The 26,428-nt window shown below is 39.2% G+C and overlaps 1 protein-coding gene across 2 annotated transcripts in view; it reads right to left on the bottom strand.

The window, feature by feature from the left end:
- Positions 1 to 1,577: 1,577 nt before the first annotated feature.
- Rad23b (RAD23 homolog B, nucleotide excision repair protein) overlaps positions 1,578 to 26,428 on the bottom strand; it is a 40,479-nt gene continuing 15,628 nt past the window's right edge. For both annotated transcript variants that reach the window (XM_031377441.1, XM_031377440.1), the window contains exons 2-10: positions 24,723 to 24,804; positions 23,482 to 23,561; positions 21,111 to 21,379; positions 13,950 to 14,005; positions 10,874 to 11,001; positions 9,576 to 9,711; positions 8,432 to 8,559; positions 7,294 to 7,479; positions 1,578 to 3,239 (exon numbers count right to left, since the gene is read on the bottom strand). In XM_031377441.1, the coding sequence (XP_031233301.1) occupies positions 3,126 to 3,239; positions 7,294 to 7,479; positions 8,432 to 8,559; positions 9,576 to 9,711; positions 10,874 to 11,001; positions 13,950 to 14,005; positions 21,111 to 21,379; positions 23,482 to 23,561; positions 24,723 to 24,804 (1,179 nt within the window). In that variant the 3' untranslated portion in view covers positions 1,578 to 3,125. The remainder of the gene's footprint in view (positions 3,240 to 7,293; positions 7,480 to 8,431; positions 8,560 to 9,575; positions 9,712 to 10,873; positions 11,002 to 13,949; positions 14,006 to 21,110; positions 21,380 to 23,481; positions 23,562 to 24,722; positions 24,805 to 26,428) is intronic.

Raw genomic sequence — 26,428 nt, 5'->3', positions numbered from 1 at the left:
CCAATGGAGATGCCAAGGATTTAGGAGCTTGTGATATTACACGTGAGAACCAAACTAAGTGAAGACCTGAAGTCATGTCCCAGCATGGCAAGGTAGAAACCAAAGGAAACACAGCCAGAGAATAGGAGAAGCTGAACATTTTATGTGACGAATTAGGAGCTGTTTAGGCTTTGTTCCAAGTAATCCACAGCAAACCCCACTAGGACTTAATAGCTAAATGAGCATGTGTGGGCATGTGTAAAACTAGAGGGACATGTGCGCTTTTCCACCCCACAGAACCTGATTTTAGTATCACCTAAAAGCATGAAGACCATGCCTGGCGCACTTTTAATCCAAGCCCTGGGAGGCAGAGGCAGGTGGATCTCTTAGTTCCAGAACAGCCTGATCTACACAGTGAATTACAGGACAGCCAAGGCTACACAGAGAAAAGAAAGGTAAAGATCATTTGTAGCTTGTAGTGGTAAACCAGATTTTACTTCTATGGTCATTGTTTTCCAGCCTGATTGGGGGTGGGAGTGGGGGACATGAGATGTGATCGGGAAGTGTCCAACCTTCAGAAAGCAATCACCACTCTCTTGTTACATGTGTTACCACTTTTGAGTTGGGTACTGGAAACGGAGCAATTGGTAATTAATTCTGTGCCATCTATTAATTTAAGCACCTTTGTAGCCTGTCAGGTATTCCACCACCGAGTCCATGTGTTAGCTGAGAACCAGGACCCTGCAGCTGGCCTCTTAAATGATGTACCAACCAACTTCTATCCAGGACAAGTACTGGGGATGGAAGCAAAATCACTTCCCATCTAAGCTTGTCTAGAAGAATCTTAAAAAATGAGAAATGCAATTATCAGGTGTGTTGAAAATCCTTTATAGTCAATTCTCTGGAGTCCTAGCCATCTAGTACAGGAAAATGTAACAGGGTGGAACATTTCAGTACTTTTAAACAATGAGACAAAAATATATGACTAAAAGATGGCAAAGTAATTTTACAAATATAAATTCAGCCTCCTCATATTTCCTATAGAGCAGCAAAACAATAAAAATACTAAAGATGCTAGTATATCTCAAATGCAGATTCAAAAGTCCAATAGTCACCTCTATTAAAGATATTTACCAAAACTATCTAATTTGGCAGTAGCAGCAACAAGCATGAAAGCCCACCTCACTCATGTATGGTGTCTCGGCTGAGGAAGAAATGGTCATATGGGCCATGCTGTCCTCTGGGGAAACCATTTCCCCTAGTATCTGCAGGTTTGTGTTCAAGGACAGGAGTTCCATGTCACCAACTTCTGTTGTCACTTTCCAAAGAGAAACAACAGCTGCTATTTTTATAAGCTCCCTGTGTTGTCTTATGCTAACATTCTGAGCAGTAAGGGAGCAGGCAGAACAACAAATGGGAGCATTCCTCTATACCACTGGAATTGTTACCCCTCTCCCCAATCCACTGCTGTTCTGTCTTGAAAGAATGATGCAGTTTCATTCTCCTGAGACATCTCATATGATCGACTGTAAAGCACACGGGCAATACGACATCCAACAGCCTACCAGGTTTGTGGAATACATGAAAGTTAAACATGGTACAGTATGAAGGAAAATCATAGTTTCATTTATTTTCATGGAACAGGTTATAAGCACATGACGAGAAAGCTTCAGAGTTATCACCAAGTGGCCATGAGCACACTGCAAGAGACTGCGCAGGGGATCTGCAGAGCCATCTTCTTACACAGTATCAGACGGTGGGAAACATTACTTCCTTCAATATTCTCTTTCTCATTTATGTTCAGGAAAAGACTTGACAAATTCAACAAGCTGATACCAGGCCCCTCTTTACAATCAAATAGCAACACCAATGAGCGAGTTTCCAAAGAAAAACCGAGATGAGCAAAATCCAAATAAAAGCCAACACTGTGATTGAGATTTTTCTTTTAATATGAGACGAAATATCTTGATTGTATATTTTCCAAAGTACTTTCCAGCCACATCTCCCAACCATACAAAAGTTTACTCCCATCTTTAAATGCAGTAAAAGATGCTGGATTATAGTTCCACCCACCTTCTCTTTGAAAGCAATGTAATACTAATGGATTTAATGGTAATACATTCTTATCTAATAAAGAAAAACATCCACAAGTATCAGAAACCCAGTTTCGAAAGATTTGCATTAATTTTGAACTGAATCAGCTTTTTGTGGTTTTTTTTAAAAGGCAGCAGTTTGACTCACGACTTGCTGATCAAACATGTTTCTACTAAGGGGAGGGGGAAGGGGAGTGAATGTTGCAAAGTTTCTTCATTGGCCCCAGAAGTACTAATTTCACAAAGGGATACATCAAAAGCAAACATGCAATGGTTGTTTTAAATCTTTTACTGCAATACAACAATGAAGTAAACAGTAATTAGACACCTACCAATTTCCCCCAAACAAACAAAAAATGTAAACAGGAAAATAACTCTGCCTATACGTGTACAGCTTCTCAAATCATGTTAGAGGGTCTCACATTCAATAATCAAGAAATTTTAAAATAGCAGTAATTATTTTCATTTTAAGAAAAAGTCCCCTTTCTACTTCCCCACCCCAAGCACTGAACATGAAGAATGGGCTTCCTTCCGTATCAATTTCATACTTATATGAAGCAGCAACAATGACTATCAATAATTTGGCATTTCTGTTTACAGATGCTCCAATTTTTTCCCTCTCAATTTCAAAAAGCCATTATCCAGTGTTGCCATAAAACAGACTGTAGGTTCTAGGTAGCAAAGATTCTTTCAGAAACCAATGTTAAGTCAAAGGAAAGAGAAAGCAGGGCATCACACTAAATTTCTGAATCTAGTACACTAGAAAGAATGAAACCCAGGAAAAGTTACCTACTGCTTAGAAGAATAAAGACCTGTAAAGGCGGATGTTTGGTTGTATAGTATTTTACACTGTGTGAATCTGCAGCATCTGCTATTGAAGCAGACATGCACTGTATGTATCCCTGCCCTATATCCTAGCTCCCCACCCCCACCCCCACCAACCTACTACCGTATACCAAATATTGTGGATATGAGCCCAAGTCACCCCAGACAATCCAGTGAACAAGGTTAGTGTAATGCACTGGTGTGAGTGTGAGGTACAAAAGAGTCCCTTCAGTCTTCATCAAAGTTCTGCTGTAGAAGAAAGTTGGCAGCCAGATTCTCATTCTTCTCACAAGCAAAATATGCTTGAATCACAAGTCCTTCAGGAAATCCTAATGCCTTTAACTGGAAAAAAGGGAAGCAATTAAATTCAACTCATCAACTGGGGTGATTTAAGTCTGCTTTATAATTATGACACTGCCCCTGGACACTTTAATTCACAAGGTCAGCCTCACTAGAACTTGGATTCACTGCTGAACACTCTTAATTAGGGTGGAGAGACACTCTGTGTTACTGTGTTACATACGGTCTGGTATCTACACTAAAAACCAGTAGTTAACTGTCCTGATTTAAAAGTAAAACAATAATATGCTCACAAACAAATATGGGTATCAAATGGCTTTAGTATCAGGAGGTTTAAGAAAGGGGGAGAGCATGTGGAAATACCAACTTGTAAACGTTTCATTTTTTTAATCAAATTTATTCACTTTATATCCCAGTATCAATGTTTCATTTCTTAACATAGCTTGTCTTTCAATGTTGCTCTTCAGTTCCTTGCCTTAGTCACACTTTATAGTAGAAAACTGGGCGATCAATTACAGTACCATGATGTACTGTGAAATGAAGACGACTGTGCTTAAATTTATAGCATATTTGAATCACCAATATCAGTTACTTAATCTCAAACTATTAAAATTACTTAAGATCTAATACTCACTGCTTTTAAAGCAGGTCAACTAATTACTTTATGATACAGAATTATAACTTCTCAGTCAGATGAATATCCTCCTCAACTGTCGCAAAAACTTTCTACTGCACACTACAGAGAAGACTCTTAAGAACTGGAAACAACAACAACAAAACAAACTAAAAAACCCAACCCCCAATTCAGCAAAAGAAGCTATTTATAAATTAAAATAGAAAAATTCCAAAAATGAATTTGTTATTTAAGTTGTGTCCAAATTAAAATTGGGTTAGCTGAAGTAATAGAAAAGAATAGAGACAATTCAATGACAATAACCAAAAGACAACTAGAATAGCTTCAGTTACTAGACAAACCTGTTACCAGAGATGAAGGATATATTTTTACAACTTAAAGAAAGGAAACCAAGAAGACATGATAGACATATATAACAAAAGGCAAAAAAATACCAAACAAACAAAACTAATACAGAAGAGAAAAATCAGCAATACTGCTGTACCTGGAGACTTCAGTGCCACCACTATCAGTCACAACGAACGACCAGACAGAGCAACAAGGAAATCAAAGAAAGCACTCTAAGGCAACTGGCCTTGATAGTTGGAGAATGTTTATTAAGAGCATAGGCTCAAATATGCAGTGTGTACATGCACACAAGTGTGTTCCATTAATGATTCAATCTATCTTAATAAGAGTAAAACTAGCCACTTAATAGTAACAAGAAAACCAGTAACATTTAAAACAAAACATAACCTGAAAAGAGTGAGGTTGGGAGGAGTGGAGGGAGGGGAAACTTCAGGATGTATTGTAAGAGAAAATACTGATATTTCAATGATAAAAAATAAAAACAAATACATTTTAAAAACACACAAAAAGATCATTAACTGACAAACATTTTAGGTGATCAGGGAAAAAAGAAAACTAAAGATTCAAATTGCTAAAGGAATAAAATTTAGAAACATTCCTACCTTTTGACAAATGAAAGGTGTAATGAAGTCCATAGTAAGCACAGAACTTCCCCAAAGGAAAATGAAGGCCCAGATGGCAACTGATAAAAGTCTATCAGCTCCTCAAACAATCAAGACCAGTTCTTAAATTCTTCCAAAACTACCCTCTACTCCTTCTGTGGGGCCACAATTCCCCAATACTAAAACAAGATATCCACCACCAGGAAACTACAAAGTAACAGGTGTGATGAACATAGGGACAAAACCCTCAACCAAATACCAGGCGACTGAATCAAACAGCTTTATCTAATGAACAGTGGGCTTTATCCCAGGAATGCAAATATTGTTCATATATATATATATAAAACAAACTACTTGTTAAAATGAAAGGTGATCCTTTGATAAACTTAGAAAAAGTATGTAACTTGTTATGACAAAATCTTCACACTCTGACACTGAAGGAAAACTTCCCTAACCAGCAAGCCCCGTGGGGAATAAACTAACAAATGAGTTCAGTAAGATTTTGGGGAATATAAAAGATCACCACAAAAAACCAAACTGTACTTCTCTGCAACTAATGAACATTTTGAAAATAAATGAAGTTGTTTTCTTTGTTTTGAAATGATCTTACTACACAGTCTCAAGCCTGCACCCCCCAGGTGCTAGGATCAGTCACAAAGCTGCTCGATCACACTCATGGTTAACAAGGTCTCAGTGTGCATAGTACTGCATGCTACAATCCCAGCACTTGCAAACCGATGGCAGAAGAATCAAGACCTCAAGGTTATCCTCACCCACATACCAAGCTGAAAGCCACCAAAGACTACTACATATCAAGATTGCCCAAATGACAAACCCAAAAAACCAAAAAGCAGGGGAAAAAAGATACAGGACATTTCTCAAATTCATTTCCAGAGTAAGCATAATAAGGGCTCTAAACTCAGCCAAAAGTTCTACCCCGAAACTGGACACGCCGATCCTGAGATTTACACAGAAGAATGGGGGATCTGGAACAGCCACAATTATTTAATAAACAAAATTTGAACACTCCACACCCTCTGATTTCACACTTGCTAGTAAGTTATTCTCGGCCAGAAAAATGAGCCAATTCAAGCCAAATGAAAGTATAAAGGTGGGTTTCTTGGGGGAAGTTCTCAGGCAAGTTCACAACCTTACAGGAGTGTCAGTGAAGCTGCCATGCAGACAGGGAGACAGAAAGAGGGCAATACTGATGGGGGTGGGGAGGGAGAGGAGAATGCAGAGAGGAGGGGAGAGGAGGGGATGGGGGGGAGGTAACGGGAAGAAATGTAGAGAGGAAGAGGACTAAAATGTCTTGGTGATATAGTGAAGAGCCACTGGGTGAGAAGCCCAGCATACATGGTAGGGTATGCCAGCCATGTAGGGACTGAGGGATGCTGAGAGAAACTGGAGACCTGGTGCACTTTGGTATGTTAAATATGCACTTCATATTTCAGACCACTTGTCTGAAGCCTGAAATCCTGAAACCTTCCTAGACATCTACAGTAAAGGTGGTGAGGAATGAGGTATTGGCCTCGATGACTATGGATAAACATAAATCAAAGATTAAAACTGAGCTCCAAAATAACCCTGACACATCCATGCACCACTGACTTTTTACAGGAACCTATAACTTCAACGTCTTTTCAACAAATGGTGTTGGAATACATGGATATCCACAGGCAAATGGTAATGGCAGATACTCACTCATACTCCATACCAAAAGAACTCACAATGGATCACAGCCGTATGCATAAGAGTGTCTGTGAATTCTTTGCAAGAACTTGTAAACTCGACTTTCACTTGGATTAAGCAATGTTCTATAACACCAAGAAAAGACAAAACAAAACAAAGCAAAAAACCAGAAAATAAAAGGAAGAAAAGCTACAATGAGAAACCAATTGAAGTCTAAGTACAGAAGAAAATTAAAGGCAGACATGAGCAAGCACATCTTTAAGCTCAGTAAGAGGCACAGATCTCTGTGAACACAGGGCTCTCTATCTGATTACCATCTCAAAACACTTCATAACAATGTGAAAACAATGTAAAAAGTGAGGGAGAAATTGAGTTATTGATCACAGCATCACACATAAGACAGAGGCTATTGCAGGGCCCAAGCCTGTACCAGTCCACTTGTTAGGACAGAAAGGATAGCTAATGTCTGGTGCACCAGATCAAAGTGCACCAGATAGCTAATGTCTCATGTTTACTGTATACCACTCACATGTAATTCATATACATATTTAACATTTTGGGGACAGTAGCAAAATAAAACTTAAAGTATGAAAAAGGAATGATTTTTAGTTTGGATATTAGTGCTTTAGCTAATTAATATTCATACTTGATTTACTCAAGAAGGTAGTTTGCTGCTATCAGGACTAAGAAAGGGCAAAAAGCAGGTGATGTGCTTAAGAGACAGTCTTTACTGCAGTCCCTGGGACAAGGGACAGAAATGCAACAGCTGCATGGCAGCAGGAGCCACTAGCCCAGGTGCTAGGGTGACCAGGGAACTCACCCGTTCTATAGCTTCTTTCTCCTGAGGTGTTACTTGAATGTAGTTCATGTGCCCACTTCCAGCCTCTGCAATTCCTCCACCACCTCCACCACCGCCTCCGCCACCTCCTCCTCCTCCTTGACCACCTGCTTCTTGAACTGGTTCATTTAGCATCTGAATAAAATGCTCCTGGTGTTGGCTAATTTGCTGCAGTGATGTTAAAAAACAAAAAACAAAAAACAAAAACAACCAGAAGAAATAACACATAATTACTGTCCGGAAGAAAAAAGCAATCCTAAGTAAAAATAAGAAAAAGATAAGCCAGACATGGCTTATCTGGAATCACACTTTATTTCCAGCACTGGGAAGGTAGAGGCAGAGACATGCCTGAGTCCTATAGTAAATTGAATTTCAGACCAGCTCTATCTAAAAGAGCCAGAAAGAAAGTTAGTTTTAAGTGATTTCTTACATTAATATTAAAGCAACACAATAGTTCTGAAAGGTAAACAGAGAGAATGCAAATTCTTCCAAAAAAAACCAAAACCCAAAACACTCCAAAAATCAACATTAAACAGCTACTATGGGGGGCTGGAGAGATGGCTCAGCGATTAAGAGCACTGACTGCTCTTCCAAAGGTCCTGAGTTCAATTCCCAGTAACCACATGGTGGCTCACAACCATCTGTAATGGGATCCAATGCCCTCTTCCAGTGTGTCTGAAGACAGCTACAATATACTCATATAAATATAATAAATCTTTAAAAAAAATAAAGCTACCATAGGCCTAAGTAGAGAACTTATTCTTCATGTATATTTTATTTTCTACACTAACAGGCTACTCTGTGCTGTATAAAATTCAACTATTTTCTGGTCTAAGCATTAAGTATGCCCATAGGTAAGTCTCTAAGAGGCAATGTCCCACTCGTAGCAATTTACAAAGTTAAACACCCTCTCAGCTTCTCGAATACATTAATGTACCTGGGAAATCTGAAAGAGGAAATGAGCCTTTCCCAAACTTAATTAGTTAACCAATAAGCTTATCAATCTTTATATCTCAATTCGTTCTTCACTATGCCTATATAGAACACAGGCTCTGGATTTAACTGTAGTACAAAATAAAATATTCTAATCCCATTTTCCAAATTAATTTGGATTAGTCACCTGTAGCAACTGAGGGTTCTCCCGACCTATCTGCTGTAGCAAAGCTGGAAGCAAGGAAGGATTCTGCTGGATAATTTGTCTCATCTGTTGAAACTGAGGCTGATTCCGTAAAAATTCAAGGGGGTGGCCTGAAATACATACCAACATTTCAAAATAAAAACAGTAAGTACATGTAACAGCAGGTAGTTAAACCACCATTCAGATAGAAAATATTCTATATGAAAATGCCTTGCCTTCAGGTGTGTTATAGAGAAAGTAAGTCACAAACTCTCCAAACCCCAATATACCTGCCACCTCTGCTCTAGAGAAGTTATACTACTACTAGCAAAGGATAGAATACTGAGAGGCTAGCCCATCCACAATGCCCTGTGAACCACCACACAAAAAATGGTGTCCTCTATCAAAATAAAAGGTTGTCACATTACTGAAGTTGCTCACAAATAAGAAACATATGCATGTTTATGGATATTTAGTCTTGTATTATGTGTAATTATAAAGTGAGACTCAGGGACCAAAATTACCTAGTAGGTGGTGAATAGGAAATACTAAAATCTGAGCCAGTCAGATTTTCCACTCTATATCTCTTTCCAATCTTTTCCCAGTATATAAGAGTCCCAACTGTTTGCCAAAATGAGAGCAAGAAGCTATCAACCCAAAACAAAAAACCCCAGCTTTTTCGAAATTAGACGCTCAACCACTACAACTCCTACCACAACTAGTAGGGCCACCGCCGCCATCACCATTTTTGAGATAGCGTCTCTCTCCCTCTATGCACCCTGGTGGTTTGAGAACTCTGCTGAGTAGACTATGTTCCGACAAACTCAGGTAAGTGTCTGCCTTTGCTTCCCAATGCTAGGATTAAAGGAGTGTGCCTCTACACCTTGCCTGAAAAGATACATTCTTAGCAAGGTGAGCCATCCACTTAAAAAGGACACTGAATTCAATTTGTGAATAGGTGTTTTTCAGAGTGTGTAGCTCTGACAACACTGGTGTACCCTAAAAGCCAGAGAGTCTCTCTACTGTGAGTGAAGAAACAAGGTTTATCCAAGCATTCTGGAAATGGAGCTTAGCCACTGAAGTACTTCACATTAAACCATCTTAGACTAAAAACTCAAGACCACCTGCCGTCCTTCAGTCACTTTACCTCCAGAAGTGGTTGTTGTCGTTGCTGTCGTGGTTGCTGCAGCTGCAGCTACTGCTGGAGACTGAGGAGTTCCAGTGCTCACAGCCTGGGGAGGAGGGTCAACCACAGCCTGACTCTCTCTATCTCCAGGGATTCCCTGCCAACACAATTTCCAAATTTTAAGATCGATCTCTCTGTCTCTCCCTCTCTCCTCCCCTCTCTCACCCCCCACACTAAATATTAAACACAGCAAAACACCTGTAGCTTATTGAACATTGTCTGTATACAATGGATGTCTGCTTATGAAATCTTACAAGTGGCCCAGATACAATGCTGTAACACAAGGTAGCATTGCTCAACAGAATTTTCCAGTAACAGCCACAGCCCATGTCCAAGAGTATCAGTCAATAACTAAGGGGTTCAATGCCCGTGGGTTCCAGGCAACTTTAGCTGCAGAGGTTTTCATAATCTGCCATTCTGTGAAACAAAGAACTGTGTTTACATGATCCAGGCAACTGGTGGACAAGCAACAAAGTCTCTTCTACTGACCTCATGCTTCTAAACAAGCATCAGCTAGAAAGTGTCACACATTTAAAACAAAAACCAACAAACAAAAACACATCTAAAGATGGACAAAATGGTGTGTAATGTTAATAGTTTACATTTCAAATGATGCTTTTCATGTTTCAAGCATGTATCTTTTGAAATTATTAAAATTTAAAAGGTACACTCAGATTTTCTACTTTGATGTACAAGATTTAAACAAATGGCAGTTATACCTATTTAAAAATCCATCAAATTCTTAGACTTTAACAGATGGTAATGAATTCATTTCCTTTTAAACCAAAGCCAAATTCACTTAAAGAAGAAAAAGCAGTAGCTAATGGGGGCTACATTACAAGCACTCAAAACAGCTATTTTTCACATGGAGTTACAAGACTTATTAGCAGATTCAGGGTCCAGAACGTCCATCAAATTCTCCAACAGAAAAGTTAATGCTGCTTCCTCATAGAGGGTAAAAGTAATTCATAACAGATCTAAGGTGTCAGTCTGTTCAATTACAAAGTTGCCGTCACCAGAACTTCATTAATGTGAAAGGTACTACCGCAAAGAAGAATCACTTCATAAATCACTCACATCATTTTCTAAATAAATCATTTCAGAATCTTTTTTAGAAGGTTACAATTTAGCAACACAAAATGTTAACACTGGGTGGAAAGTATCTAGCATATAATGCTCTCTACTAAATTGTTAACTCATCTATTAAAATCTTAATTCCTTTAAGAGTTTGAAAGAGACAAGTAAAACACACTTCTCACCATTAGAAGATATTCCACAGCTCTGTCAGGGTTGTTGAAACTGGCTCTCAGGGCTGCAATTACTTGTTCTCGTTCATAGCCCATTGACATAATCTCAGTTACCATATTCTCGTAAGACTGACCCGTCACTAAAGAGGTGTTTGGGGGACAAGGTTAAAAAAGTACAGAACATTTAACAAACATTCTCTCCATAGTTCTTGATTGCATGATGTCTACGTTTCATATACTGCTATGCTAGGCAAAGACAATAAACAATGTAATAAGTCAGTGTCCACATTCTAACCCCCAGAACCTATAAATATGTACGACAAAGGGAAGTAACCTTCCAGATGAGCCCAATATTATCAACAAGGGCCCTTAAAAGCGGGACAGAAACAGGGTTAGAAACAATGAGGCAAAAGCAGGACCAGAGTTCTACTGTTCTTTTTTTGCAGGTGGAGAAAGGGCCTGCAAGCTTCTAGTGATAAGTGATAAGGAACTAGGTTCTCCCAAGTCTCCAAATAACATACAGTCTTGCTGATTCCTTGGTATCAGTCAGCAGCATCCATGTCAAAGGTTCTGACCTATAAATATGGCCAGGTAACAAATTGTTTTATACTACTAACTTTGGGGTAACTTACAAAAGTAACAGAAAACTAGGGAGTTTTATATACATAGTACAAAGACCAGGTACAAACACAAGTAAGAATTTATAGGTCAGGGAAGGCAACCTGTTATTAAGAGATCAGGGAGTCACCACCTGTGGATTGTTCTTAAAATCCCATTTGGAAGGCGGCTGCTGTACATTGAAGGCCAGTGTTATCTATACAAGTTCAAGGACAGTATGAGACATAAAGACAAATGCTATCGAACAAAAGACCAAGTCCACTACTGTGCATATTTCAAATAATCAATTCTGGTGCATTAAGACTGTTTCAGCCGGGCAGTGGTGGCGCACGCCTTTAATCCCAGCACTTGGGAGGCAGAGGCAGGCAGATTTCTAAGTTCGAGGCCAGCCTGGTCTACAGAGTGAGTTCCAGGACAGCCAGAGCTATACAGAGAAACCCTGTCTCGAAAATAAAAAAATAAAAAAAAAAAAGACTGTTTCATCTTTTTCGTTTGACACCTTGTATTTTCAAACTGACAGAAAACAGAGGTTAGGAAAGTTACAATTTCATACCAGGGATGGAGTTATAAGTATTATACCTGAGTCACTAATGGACAGGCTATTTCCAATCTTACCAAATGGATAGTAGCTTGCTGAATGAAAGCTGCTGCCACTCTCAACTCAGCTCTGTCAAAACTCTTTTCTTTCCCACTTGTGTTCTGGGTACCACACTGCATTTCTTGCCACCTCAGAAAGTGGATTGGTTATAGTCTCTTTTATCCACTCTCAACTCTGCCCTCTAGTTTAAGTGACCAGCAGCCATACTGTCACCTATGAACAAAAGCTAGCCCAGTGGGGTAAAATAGTAAGGGAACAAAGACTTGGGGGGGGGGGGCTGCAGATTTTCCCTTGTAAGTTTAAATAAACAAGTCTGCAAGTTCAGAGGGAAATGAGTAGCACAACTCATGTGGGGAACCCCTACAGCACATATATGGTATTCAGCCATTCCCACAGTTTAAATGTTTAACTATGGCCTAAACCAGAACCACAGAAAGCACACAATTAGAGTCAGGAATAGTATTTTACTAGAGTGCTTAAGAATGGTTTGAGATATACATAGAACAGAAAAGGTATCACAAAAGCCAAATGGGGAATTAAAGAGGCAGGGATTTAACAGAGCAGAGACCCTGGGATTATAAAGCTAAGGTAGAATGATCCAGTGACATACAGACATAAATATAAGGGATACTATTCCTATTTGTTGGCTCCTTGACCGAGTCATAAATTATTTTGCTTCCTATAGACTGAAACATGAGCAAAATATGCCTCTTCTTAAAAAGTGTGTAAATAAAAACATCACCAACAGTACCAGCAGCTGGGATTTACATGTAGCTGCAACAACAAAAAGCATCATCTACTTGGCTCCTGTTCAATAGTACCAAAGCGCTCACTCTATTGTGGCGATACTGGTGACAACCAAAACTTTAGTAACATTGTGACAAGTGCCAGCCGGCTCTAGCTCTGAACCTTCAGAATGGTTTACCATTCTCTTAGTAATCCTCTTGTCTAGTTCTTCCAATACCTTTATAACAATTCTTTATAACAATTTATGGCTTTCTGTGTATGAAGTAGTATGTCTTCAGTCTCATGAATGGATGCTTCTGAAAGTATCTGGTGGCAGTGTTATCGCACAACAGTTTCTCAAAGATGAAATTCTGAATTCAGTATATCCAGGGAATCTTGAGCTACTTAAATAAAATATCTACATTTTTGTCTCTACATACAACAAGGGTATGAAGCCCAAGTAGTTCAGGACCAATGTGTTATCCCAAGGGTTTTTAGAGCCACCAGAATGCTGCTGCTGCTGCTGCTGCTGTTGGGAAGCCCAGAACCCAGTCAAACAGAAGACTGCAACTATCCCAGCCTTTTACCTACTGTACCAAAACCAGAAACAGGAATATTAGTCAATAAACAAAAACATGAACTGTACATCAGGGGTTTAATCATCGGAGGGAAAAGCTACAGTTTAGAGATGAAGGAAAAGGGAAGACTTTATTAAAACAGGTCAATTCAAAGACTGGGGCAAGAGGACCTTTTCACTATGTACCCATATAAGCAACAGGATACAGTTGGATAACTAGAAAGACAGCACAGTGGATGAAAACAGGGGGTGAAAAAACAAATATGAGGTACACAAAAGAAAACAGCAAGGCTTTCCAAAGGCACATCTATAATAGGCCATCCACAGACCAAACCTGTTAAGACCATATAATGTTCACATTGGGAAAATAATTTGCTTCAAAGGATATACTTAACTGCAAGAGGAGATTTTAAAGAATTCAGTAGAACACATCAAAGCCTCTAGCACTAATGATATAAATAAATCATTTTGAAGCTTAATTGTAAGTGATCATGAAGCTGATATTGTCAGTGTGGTCTAGAAGATGACACTGCACATCCAACAACGTGTTTTCTAAGTAAGACACTCACCAAGGGCACTTGTTGCATCTTCAAAAAGATTTGACCGGGAAGAATCTCCAGGTGTACTGTAAAGAGTTTTTAGAAAAATCATTTCAAAAAATATGCAAAATTCATTTTACAGTAACTAATTTCTAAAGAATACTTCAAATATTAAAGTGTGTGGGTAAGCCAGTCTGTTAAGAGGCTATGTCCAAAGCTGTACTGTAGAATTTATAGTTAAGGAAAAAATTTCAATCTTAAAAGACTTCTGAGAATTCATTATTGTAAACAACATCAAAAGGCTATAAATACAACACCCTTAAAAACCTTCCTTGAAGTATGAAAACAGCATAGCAGTTAGAATACCCTAGAAATCAAGTCACAGCAGAAGAAACATCAAAAGTACATGATAAAAGTAGCACACAAATAGAAACTAAACAGGCGGCCAAGTCTTCCAGCGAGGTTTTCTATGAAAGTTTTCAACAATTAATAGGGAAGGAAGGCACAAAAGGTATACAGCATACGTAAAAAGGGAGGTGGGGGTATAGATCCTATGCTAACCTAAAGAAAACCAATTTTAAGCATAAGGTCCTAGGTTAACCAGCAAAATCATGCATACAGACATGCACATGTCTGTTCTGTTGAGAAAATAAAGTTCAATATTATAAAACACCATAGAGATGCTGACATGGATATATACGATCGTATTATATACATAACAAAGTAGAAGTGAAGCTATCTAGAGGAATGAAGAGGAGCAATGAAAGGGAAGGTGGAATATAATAAATAAATATTGTACACTGAGCATAAGTAACAAGTAATTACAATCTTTATTTTAGTATCCCAGAGTGTAGGTATGCATACCACAGGTGTAGTGTAGTGCCTTGAAGTAAGATGAAGCATTAGACCTCCTGGGCCTGGGGTTACAGATAGCTGTTAGCCACCATGTAGGTGCGGGAGACTGAACCCCAGGTCCTCTGCCAGCCCCATTATTACAAATTTTAAAGTGACAGTAACAATAAATTATCACATGCACTCCATACATTTATACTTCTTCCCAATTTCAGTTTTTGAGTTAAGTGCATTTCTTTCTGTTCATGGGTGTATCTGTTATAGGCACAGTACACACAGTGGGCAAAGGAAAATGAGCAGCAGCTGGCTCTCTTCTTCTACCATGTGGGCTAGGTTGTCTGGTTTGGAATCTAGTGCATCTACTCACTGAGCCATCTCACCATCTTTCATTCCAATGCTAAGAACAGAAACAATGTACTCAGGAAAGTAGCAAGCAGAAAGATTATCACAACTAAAACAAGTCTGCTCTATAATTTTTAAAGTTTCTACTTAAAACATTAACTTTGTGGAGGGCGAAAGATTTCAAAAGAATATATCAAAATCAAGTAATTTCCCTGCCCAAGGCTCTTACCCCACTGAGACAATCACAAATATACCAGTTTCTTTCTATTTTAAAGAATAACTATATATCTTAATTTTGCATGTATAGCGCTTTTGTTTTGTTTTCTATATTGCCTAGGCTGGCCTTGAACCCGTGATCTTCCTGCCTCAGCCTCCCAAGTGCTAGAACTGCAATCATGTACCACTACACAAATCCCCCCAACTAGTTTCTAAAGTTTAACTTAAAATTTATTCCACGTCAATATGCCCAGGTCTGTGTCAATATTTTCCTACAAATGCACAGTAGTCTATCTAGTGGGACAAAACAAGCTCAAATAAGCTCTGGTGTAGTTGGTTTCTAACATTTTTTATTTTCCCCTCATCCTTTACCAGTTTCTAACTTTATCTTACATAAAACCTTTGTACTTTTAGAATTGATTCTTGTCAGTATACAATGTGGAATTCATGATTTCCACGTCCAGATGATGAAACATTTATGAATAATATTTCCCCTACAAAGTATCACATTATTACTGCATCTTTACATTAAGTTCTAATTAGGTATATGTCTACAGTGTGTATCCCACCAAGCGATCCAACTAATGCTAATGTTAGACTACTCAAACTCTTAGTCACCACAGTGCATGACATAGTTTAGAATCTGGTAGAATTAATTATCTTAAAAATCTCTTTAAGGACTTTAAACTGGAGTGTACTTAAAACAGCATTCCTCAATTTTGATTCAGTCTCACCGCTTCTTCCTAACTATAGAGACAATCAATCACTCGTTACTGAATGTATCAGACCATATATTAATAAACATGTCCAGATCAGAAACAGTCCCCCCTTACCCTCCCCCAAGCCAGAAGACTTGAGTTTTGTCCCTGGGACAAAGATCCCTGGGAACAAGCTGTACTCTGAATTCTACATGTGTGCCATGGATTTCATGCACACATACAAAAACGCAATAAAAACTGTGAAAGACATACTCCAAGAAAGTATACAACACTGCTCTACAGTGCTTGGCTTATGTACTTTCCCATGTCAGAAAGTACTGACTGGGTGTGCTGGATCACTGCTGTACTCTCAGCACCCTGGAGACCTGCTCCCACTTCACCGACAGAACGGTAAGATAAATTTTGGGTTGACTCTAATGTGTCCTTGACCAACAATACTGACCTCATAAAACGCAAATGAAATTAATTTCTTTCTTCCTTCCTCCCCTTCTTTCTTTCAAGATTTAATGTATTTTGCCTGCATATACCACTATGCACCACTACAGGTGTGCCTGGTACATAAGAAGGCCCTAAGACTAGAGCAACAGAAGATGGTGAGCCACTGTATGGAGGATGAAATTGAACCCAGGTCCTCTCACTGAGACATCTCTCCAGCCCACAAGTGCAGTTTCTTAATGGCAGTGATCAACACCATAATCTATATTGCTTTGCTAACAGGTAGCTTCTGAAGAACAAAACTGACCTGAACAAAACAAATCATAGAAAACAAAATGTCCAGCCAGCAGTGATGGAGAGGAAGCCTCCAGTATAGCTCCTTATGCCTATTCACCAAGCGTTGTACTTTAAGTCTTGTTTTCTAACCCACCTGTCCTACTCCCTGAAGAAACACAATTAAGAAAGCAGACTAAGTAGTGAAGTGCTTGCTTCAGCAGCACATACAATAAAACCCCTGAGCAATATGACACTCAAGTAGCTAGTGTCTTAAGTCCAACTAAGAATCATAGAGAAGCACACCTTTAGGGCCATCAGGGTGCAGGGGCAAGAGGGTATCTTTTGAGTTCCCAGCCAGACTGTTCTATATAGTGAGTTCCAGGACAACCAAGGCTACACAGAGAAAGACTCTGTATCAAAAACCCAAACAAAAAAAAAAAGACGTCCAGTCGCTTTCCTAGATCTCTAGGGATCCTTTCCTTTTTTTAAAAAAAGATTTATTTATTGTATGTATATGAGTACACACTGTAGCTGTACAGATAGTTGTGAGCCTTCATCTGGTTGTTGGGAATTGACTTTTAAGGACCTCTGCTCACTTTGGTCAGTCCCTGCTTGCTCCAGCCCAAAGATTTGTTTATTGTTATAAATAAGTACACTGTAGCTGTCTTCAGAAGCACCAGAAGAGGGTCTCATTACGGGTGGTTATGAGCCACCACGTGACTGCTGGGATTTGAACTTAAGACCTTTGGAAGAGTAGTCGGTGCTCTTACCCGCTGAACTCTAGGGATCCTTTTCCAACTTACATAACTCTTGGGAGAATTAAAAATATTAACTTAAAATTATACTCTTTGGAAACTTTATGCATGTATGTATTTAATAAATGCATGTGTTTAATGTATCTTGATCATATGTACCCAACTCTCGGCTATTACCTGTCCCTCAACTCTCCCACCCCCGCCCCACCTTTATGATCCCTTTTTAAAAATAACCCACTGAGTCTAAAAGTAGTACCTATATGTACCTGAGTGTGATGCCATCCATTAGAGCTTGGAAAACCCATTTGTGGCTATAACTGCCCCCTCCTGCCCATAGAAAAATGACTCCCTTCCCCAGCAACCGTCTACTGCCAGTCACTCCTCAGCACATGACAACCTCCCACCCAGGCGGGAGTGATGAATGGCTTGAGTTTATGCAAAAAGTAATCTAATTAACACAATAATGTTCAGTTCAGATATAAGATGTTCATACTGTGAGATTTGTGAAAATATTAAGAAAGTTACTGTACTACTGACTAAAGACATTAAATTTGTATCTAGATTTTGGGGGTAATCAATTTGTGAAATTCCTAAATTCCTTTCTGAACACAGACTTCGATGAAATGGTCTAACCCAATTTTGGTGATCTTCTAGTGTGCAAGAGAACAGAATGCATCCTAGCTATACATTGGAAAATGGGTTTAAGTTAGGCAATGGTGCCACAGATGCTGAAAGAAACATATTCTAGTTTAACACAAAAAATAATTATATTCCTTAAGCTTTGTGCTATTTTCTCAGCAACAAACAGGAGATTCTAGACTCTTCCAAAACACAGTTGACTGGGTCAGACATTGAAGCCATATCTGGGAGTAGATCATTTAAAACAAAGGTGTCCCATAACTCAAGTCAAACCATTTTCTCAAACTACTAAAACCTCCAGGAAGCAGCAACTCATAAACTGTTTCAAGCTGTGTGCCATTCTGAGCAGTATGATGAAATACTGTACTGCTAGCTTTTACCCGCACGAACATCTTTTGTCCATTATATCCATACTATATATGCCACCCGCAGTCTCAATTACCAAAGCCTGTTAAGGAGCCACAGTGTGGTGTTTAGGAAACCTTTATTTTAATAATGCCCCCAAAGGCAAGAGTAGTAGTGATGCTGAGGAATGAAATACACAAGAGCAGCCTCCTGTAAGTACCAGAATAAACGTTCTCAATGGAACTGGGGATGGAAGAGGTGCAGACTGACAAATCTACAGGACCCTCAGACATTTTAAGAGAACATTTTCTTCTTCTCCTCCTCTTCCTCCTTTTTTAAAGATCTATTTATTTAAGTACTGTGGAGAGCCGCTAGAGCCATGCCCCAAGATGGCACCTGGTTCTGCTTTCCAGCAAGCAGGCGCTCTCTTAAACAAGTCCTTATTTGGCTATGCTTGCTAGCTTGGCTCACTTTCGCTTTCTGGTGGCCTATCTGCACTCACTACGTGGCCCAATGAGATAGGCTCAGTATAGAGCATTTAAGAGTGTAGGGTGTTGCCCCAGGGGTCAGAAGATTGTTCAAGGTTCCTGAATAAACTGCTTAAAGAAGAGCTCTCGGGTTGCACCATTCTTGCTGGTCAAGGCAGTCGCAACAAAGTACACCATAGCTGTCTTCAGACACCCCAGAAGATCTCATTGTGGATGGTTGTGAGCCACCATGTGGTTGCTGGGATTTGAACTCAGGACCTTCAGAAGAGCAGTCAGTGCTCTTAACCACTTAGCCATCTCTCCAGCCCCCAAGAACACTTTTCAAAGTACTTATTTTTGGAGACAGGGTCTCTCTACATAGCCCCGGTGACCCTGGAGATCCACCTGCCTCTGCCTCCCAGGTGCTGGGATTAAAGACATGCGCAACTATGCCCATCTCAAACAACTTTTTTCTTTGAGACAGAATCTGACTTTGTAAGCTTACTCTGTCTTTGAACTTGCAATCCTTGTGCTTCAGCCTCTGGGGTGCTCTGATTAGTCAGAGGCCCAATAGCTGACTCACATGCAACTTTTATTCCAGTAATTTCTTAATTGTTCTAATATCATTAGTCACTAATGTCTTAGTATGCCTGTTTAAGGAAGAAAAACAGCATAGCAGGTACCCACTGAGCATCTGGAACACATCCTTGTACAAGGATTGTATAACTGTATATATTGTCATGAACACTGTAAATATTTGCTTTCAAACATGCTTTCAAAGCATTTCCAATTACTGCCCATTTTCCACTGTGACTGGCTCTGATTCTAAGTTCACACCGCTCCAGCTACTGGTGTTACAAGCTGTACTAAGTCAGAAAACAAAAATAGCTTAGAACCAGTTTCAGGTTGGCAGCAGTAGAAGTCATATTTTAGATAAGGCAGGAAATCCATTTTATGATTTTTAGGCAAATTACGATGACTGAACCATTTGCTTTAGCCACTATCATCAAAAAAGAACAACCCACCACTGCCTGCAAGCAAATAAACAAAAAACAAAACCACAATCCTGTCCAAAAAAAAAAAAAAACTGCTCAATAATCTTCACTGCAAACCCCTCCACACCTCTCCCATCTACCTGCTTCAGCAGGTTTCAGTCCCTTCAGTAGTAATGAGGAAGCAGCGCTGTGAGGAGGTGGAGGCAGAGAGTTATACAAAAGCTACAGGTGCCAGTCAGCTCCTGTGACAGCACTTCTCAATAATTGAGTCCCCATTGTTCACAGCTGTTGGCTCAACAAAAGGCAGGAAACAGCTACACTGCTGACTCTTCCCAGCAGTCTCTGTGCACACATGCCACTTGCTTTACACTGTCTTACTATGACCCACATTTTATAGATGAGGAGAACCCCCAAAGATCTTAACAATACCATTCCAAGCTTATCAGAGCTAACAAACATAAGAACTAAATAAATACAGGGCAACACAGAACTGAATTATTCACTGATATGGAAGGATGCTTCTGTTCACAGAAAGGCCACAATCATCACAAATAAAAATGATTGGCTGCTTTATAGTTATTCCGTTTATATTTATTTATATTTCTTAAACATCTCTAGTCAAAATAAGTAGTAGCTTTCCGCTAAAAAATTCTTTTAAAAATTGAGGATATAGAAATCTACATAAAATATACATGCCTATATTATTAACAGTAAACAGTAAAATAGACACAAGCTGGCTGGGAAGATAGCTCAGGTGATAGATAAACGGCCTGCTATGCAGCCATAAGAAATTGATTTCAGACCTCCCCCCCCCACCCCCGGCAAAGACATGACGAAGTAGGGTGCAGAGACATGCCCCTGTAATTCCAGCACTCTGAGGGTGGTAAAGGGTGGATCCCAAAGGTTCACTGGACAGCCTAACTGAACTGGCAAGCTCTGGATTCAGCCAAAGACCCTGTCTTAAGTAAGGTGGAGAATAGAGGGAGACACATTACATTATCCTGTATCCTCCACACATACATGCACAAATATGAAAAATAGGCACCAGTATATGATTCAGAGTTCATTTAGAAATTAAAGATGTTTGACTGTCAGAAATTTAAAAATATTGCTACTACTTCTGATGTAATTCTTCAAATGCAGTCCTCACCTGTCAGCTGGAGCTGGGCTAGTAAGCACTGGTGTCTGTGCTGGCTTTTCTGCTGGTTTCTCAGGCTGAGTTGCACCAGCAGGTGAGGATTCAGAAGATGCTGTACTTGAGGCTGGAGTAGTGGAGGCAGGTGTGGAAGTGGGAGCCAGAGCAGGGGTGGGAGTTGGAGCCTGGGCCGCAGGTGCTGCTGGGGAGGAGCTGACTGTGGTGGTGCTGGGAGTACTTGATTGCTGGGTTGTAGCTGGCACTGCTGTTGTCACTGCTTTGGGCTGTATGTGTTAAACAGCAAAGTAAATAAGGCATCACTGGCCTTCCACAGCCACACAATCAACCTAATAACCAGTAAACTGAACATCATTTTGTAAGTGGATGATAAAAGATCAACATTAGCAAATGAAAGCTTTCACTGCTCTTCAAAGTCCTATAATAATTTAATTATCTTAATTATCAATTGCAATTAGCATTAGATACTCATTTCAGTCTTCACAACAATTCAATATGAAAAGAACCCAAAGAAGTCACTGTTTTAAATAAAGAATACACATACCCCAAAGTACCATATAATTTTCTACAATTCTTTACCTAGGCACCTTAATTATAACTTTAAAGATTATATTGCTACTTAAAAGCATTAGCAAAATAACTTTTGGGGTCTGAAGTAGGCTGTCTACAAACATTCCAAATAATCTGTATCTTAGGAGGAAAAACCTTCCTGCTCACTGTAAAGCAACAGGTGTAAGGACTCGCATGTTGCCATGTGCTGATGTGTAAATAACAGGCTAGCAATGATGAGGGGGAGCATCCTTTTTTTCCTTCCTGAGACTGAGTAAGCTCAGCATAACTTAATTTGAAGTCTATATTTCGGAAAATTTCGTGATTTCACTTTTCTTTAGAGCTGAATAATATTCTATTTTATCTATACTAGATTTTCATCATCCATTTCACTATTTCCTATTGCTACTGTTATTCTGTGACTTGAGAAAACTCACATTTATTCCACTACTGACTAGTTTGATGAAGCAACTTCAACCATCCACTTTAACTTGCTTTCATTATTACCAAAGAGTGCTTTCAATGTCTGATCTCTCTCAAACGCAGGTATTTAAAGTCTTTGTTGTTTTCAGACAGGGTCTCACTTAAGTAGTCAGCTCTGCCTACAAAGGGCTGGGATTAATGGCATGTACCAGCAAATCTGGCATAAACCCTCAAGTTTTATGATAAACCAGTATGAGGAAGGTGGAAATTTTATCTGTGGTATTAAAGGTAGGGTCTTTTAGATTACATTAGAGCAGAGCCTCCATGAATAACTCCAGTGGCTTTTTTAAGGACACACACACACACACACACACACAGAAACCCTGCACACTGATAGAAATACAGGTACCACCAGTGACAACACGATACAAGGTGTCCTTGTGCAGTCTTCAGCATGCTGCTTGGACTTCCATTCTCCAAAACTCTGTCTGACCTAGTAATAAACCTTTTTCTACTTTACACTTCTGCCTTGGATATTTTACTACAACCAAGATGACTAACATACTGCTCTTGCTCAGATTATCCATGCACATATATAATGCAGTCTCTTTAAGGAATCAACATTGAAGTTCTAATCTGTAAGTGTGTGCAGGCGGGGCCAGATGTCAACTCTCAAGGGCCATTATCTTTAAAAAGAGTATCTCTCATTGGCCTGGAATTCACCAAGTAGGCTAGACTAGAAGGCCAGTGAGCCCCAGCACTGAACCTGTATGCCTCCCAGTACTGAGCTTATAGCAGTGTATGAGAGCATCTGTTTAATGAAGGTTCTGGAGAAGACAGAACTCAGGTTCTTAGGCTTGCAAGGTAAGCTTTACTTTACCTTTGCTGCTGAGCTCTTCCCCAGCCCTCAAGCTGTACTTTAGAAAAAATAAAATTATTTTTGGCTCTGAGCTTGTTAGGTCTAACACATACCTTATCTAGTACCTGAAAGGCTACATATTAAAAGCTGCACAATGAAAGACATTAACTTGATTATTTTAAAATAATCACACGGTGACTTAACCATTCTAGCACCTCTTTTTAACACAGTAAACACAGATTAGGGAAAAGTAAGAAATTCTTAAGGGGTGTCAAGGGAGAAATGCCCGTTTAAAAATGTGACACTTTGTTTTATCTTACATAAAGACAACTTTATGGCTATAAATATCTAAATATTACCTTTATAAGGGGCTGTGGGAAATCTGCCTACATTTTGGAAAACAAGTAAGTGCAGCATGCTATTTATTACATATGCTTTGCGTGCTATAGAAATGCATAAACTTTATCCGTGTGGACTCGATCACTGCTTTTGAGATAATTCACAAGCATAAAGATACAGAAGTAGCATGAAACTTACTTTTGTCACCATAACCACCACAAAGTTTTTCTCATCAATTTTATATTCCTTGAGAGCAGTATCATCACTGAGGATTTTGCCTAATAATTCAGGGGAGAAAAATGTTACTTAAAGACATAATAAGCTTCTTACAAGAAACTACTCTTACTTTACTGGCAACATTAATTCTACCAAGTACAACTTTTAAGAAAAACTTTAACAAGTAGATAAGATAAATAAACAGACACTACTTTAAAAGCAGAGATGTCTTACAAGAAGATGTCTAACACCTCCAGTATATAAAGCACCAATTGATTTGGTTTTTAATTTATACTAACTGTATTTATGATTTACTAGACAAAGAAATTTGAAGTCCTGAAAACAGGGCAATTTTAAAAGAAATTAAACATTTCAATTGCCTAGTCACCTTTGGGAAATAAGTATTTTTCCCCAATAGAAGGAATGAGCAATTTCTTATTTTGAAACACCAAACACTTGATGAAGCAGAAATGTTCCAACGTTGTAAAAGAAAAATACTTATAAACCAAACAAGCCAAGTGAGCAAACAAAACTGCAGAAAAACAGCACAATACACATGAAAAGGAAAGACTCTCAAGGCCATGCTTAGGCTAGACACACTTAGAAGATCCACCTGCCTCCAAAGTGCTGGGATTAAAGGCATGTGCCACCAAGCCTCGCAAGAGGCTATCAAGCCTATATTCCCGGGTTATCAGTGATGCTAATTAAACTTGCAATTTCCTAGTCATACTCTTGGGTACTTTTCTATTTGAGCCTCTTTTAATTATTAATTTCAAAGTATTCTATATAATTTGTTCCCTTAATTTTTTTTAATACTACCATGAAGGCCTTTGATGTCTGAAATAAAACAAACCTTCATTCTTCTACTTTGGTAGTTTAGAAAGACATATTGATTTTCTTTGACAGGAACAATTTCATGCACATTAGTGAACTAGTTACTAACAGATTAAAATAATGATGCTCAGTTTATGAATGGTACAGAAGTCAGTCACAATGCTCACAGACTAAGGAACATCACTCCATGGACCATGAGGCAAATGTATAAAGAGAAGACTGAATATTAAACCATAATTAAATACCTGTTTCCCCTACTGTTATCTATGCAATCTTGTTTCTGACAGAATCAATTTGAAAATTCTGTCTTTTCTAAGATAACATTTCTAAAACTAAAACAATGTCAAATAGGCAAGACATGGCAATTAATTTCAGAACTGAATTCATACCTGCATAAATTAACTTTTGACCTGCTACCGGGAAGGCATCTTTCCCCTTTTCAGATTCAATCTTCTCTTTCAATGCCTTTACCTATAGGAAAAGTTAAAAATAATAAGAAAATTAAACCTAAACAAAAAATTATAATATATGCTGAAAACAGAATAAAAATTCTAGTGTATTTTAAGTAGTGCTACAAGTACTAATATTTTCCTCAAGGACCCTCCTTGTATTGTTAGGTACCTCTGGTATGAGCTTTATTATGCACTGTTACACATACATAGATCTAAAAGCATGCATGAGGTCTGGATTCAATCTTCAGCACCACAGACAAAACATCTAACAAAAAAATTATTTCTTGACTTAATCATCTCAAAATAAAAATTTCAAATTTTTTTTTGTTTGTTTTTTCAAGACAGGGTTTCTCTGTATAGCCCTGGCTGTCCTGGAACTCACTCTGTAGACCAGGCTGGCCTTGGACTCAGAAATCCGCCTCTCTCTGCCTCCCAAGTGCTGGGACTAAAGGCGTGCGCCACCACGCCTGGCAAAAAATTTCAAAATTTAAAGATTTTTATTTTACAAAATTTATGAACGTATCGCTCAGATTAAGAAATGCCTTCTAGCTGGGTAGAGGAGGTAGTGGTGCCTATTACACAGTAAAACCCTGTCTCAAAAAACAAACAAACAGAAATGCATTCTTGCCTGGCATAGTAGCACACGCCTTTAATCTCAGCACTTTGGAGGCAGGTAGATAGTTAGGAGCTTGAACTGACAAGCTTTATGTCAACTTTACGTCAACTTGACACAAGCTAGAACTATCTGAAGGGGGGACTTCAATTGAAGCCCCTCAGTAGGTCCCACACTACTAGAGAAAGTGCTGTCACTCAATCTGGTGCCTGCCTATGGATCTGGTTCCCCTAACTCAAGGGCCTTGTCTGGCCTCAGTGGGAGAGGATGCACCTTGATGTGCCAGGGTGGGGTGATACAGGGGACCTGGAGGGAAGGAGCTGCAATTGGGATATAAAGTAAATAAATTAATGAGGAGAAAAAAGACATTCTCAGTGATTCAAAAGGGAGAAAGAACCCATTGTGGATGGTGCCACCCCTGGGCTGGTAGTCCTGGTTTCTATAAGGATGCCAGGAGGAACAAGCCAGTAAGTAGCATCCCTCTGTGGACTTTGCATCAGCTCCAACCTTCAAGTTCCTCCCTGCTTGAGTTCCTATCCTAATTTCTTTTGATGATAGGCTAGAATGTAAAGTGTGAACCAAAGAAACCCTTTCTTCCCCAACTTGCTGTTGGTCACGTTTCATCACAGCAATAAAAACCTTGCTCAAGCCTGCTCTACATAGTGAGGTATACAGTGGAGTTACAAAATAAAGCCCTTCTATTAAATTAGAGAGCATACTCGAATGAGCAAGAGCGAGAGAACAAAAGCATATGCTTTCCGGGTTAGCAAAATGGCTTAGTAAGTAAAGGTACTTGCAGCTAAGCTTGAGGACCTGGGTGAAATTCCCAGGGTACACGTGGTGGTAGAAGGAGACAGGACTTCCTTAAGTTGTTCTCTAACTCCCTATGGCAGGACAAACATGCATACAAGAACACAAAATAAGTACAGTTGAAAACAAAAGCCTTGCCTGGCGATGGTGGTGCACGCCTTTAATCCCAGCACTTGGGAGGCAGAGGCAGGCGGATTTCTAAATTCAAGGCCAGCCTGGT

This window comes from Mastomys coucha, unplaced genomic scaffold (genome assembly GCF_008632895.1).
Source record: "Mastomys coucha isolate ucsf_1 unplaced genomic scaffold, UCSF_Mcou_1 pScaffold18, whole genome shotgun sequence".
In the NCBI taxonomy this organism is placed as follows: domain Eukaryota; kingdom Metazoa; phylum Chordata; class Mammalia; order Rodentia; family Muridae; genus Mastomys; species Mastomys coucha.
The sequence above is the reverse complement of the archived record's forward strand: the minus strand, read 5'-3'. Positions and strand labels throughout refer to the sequence as shown.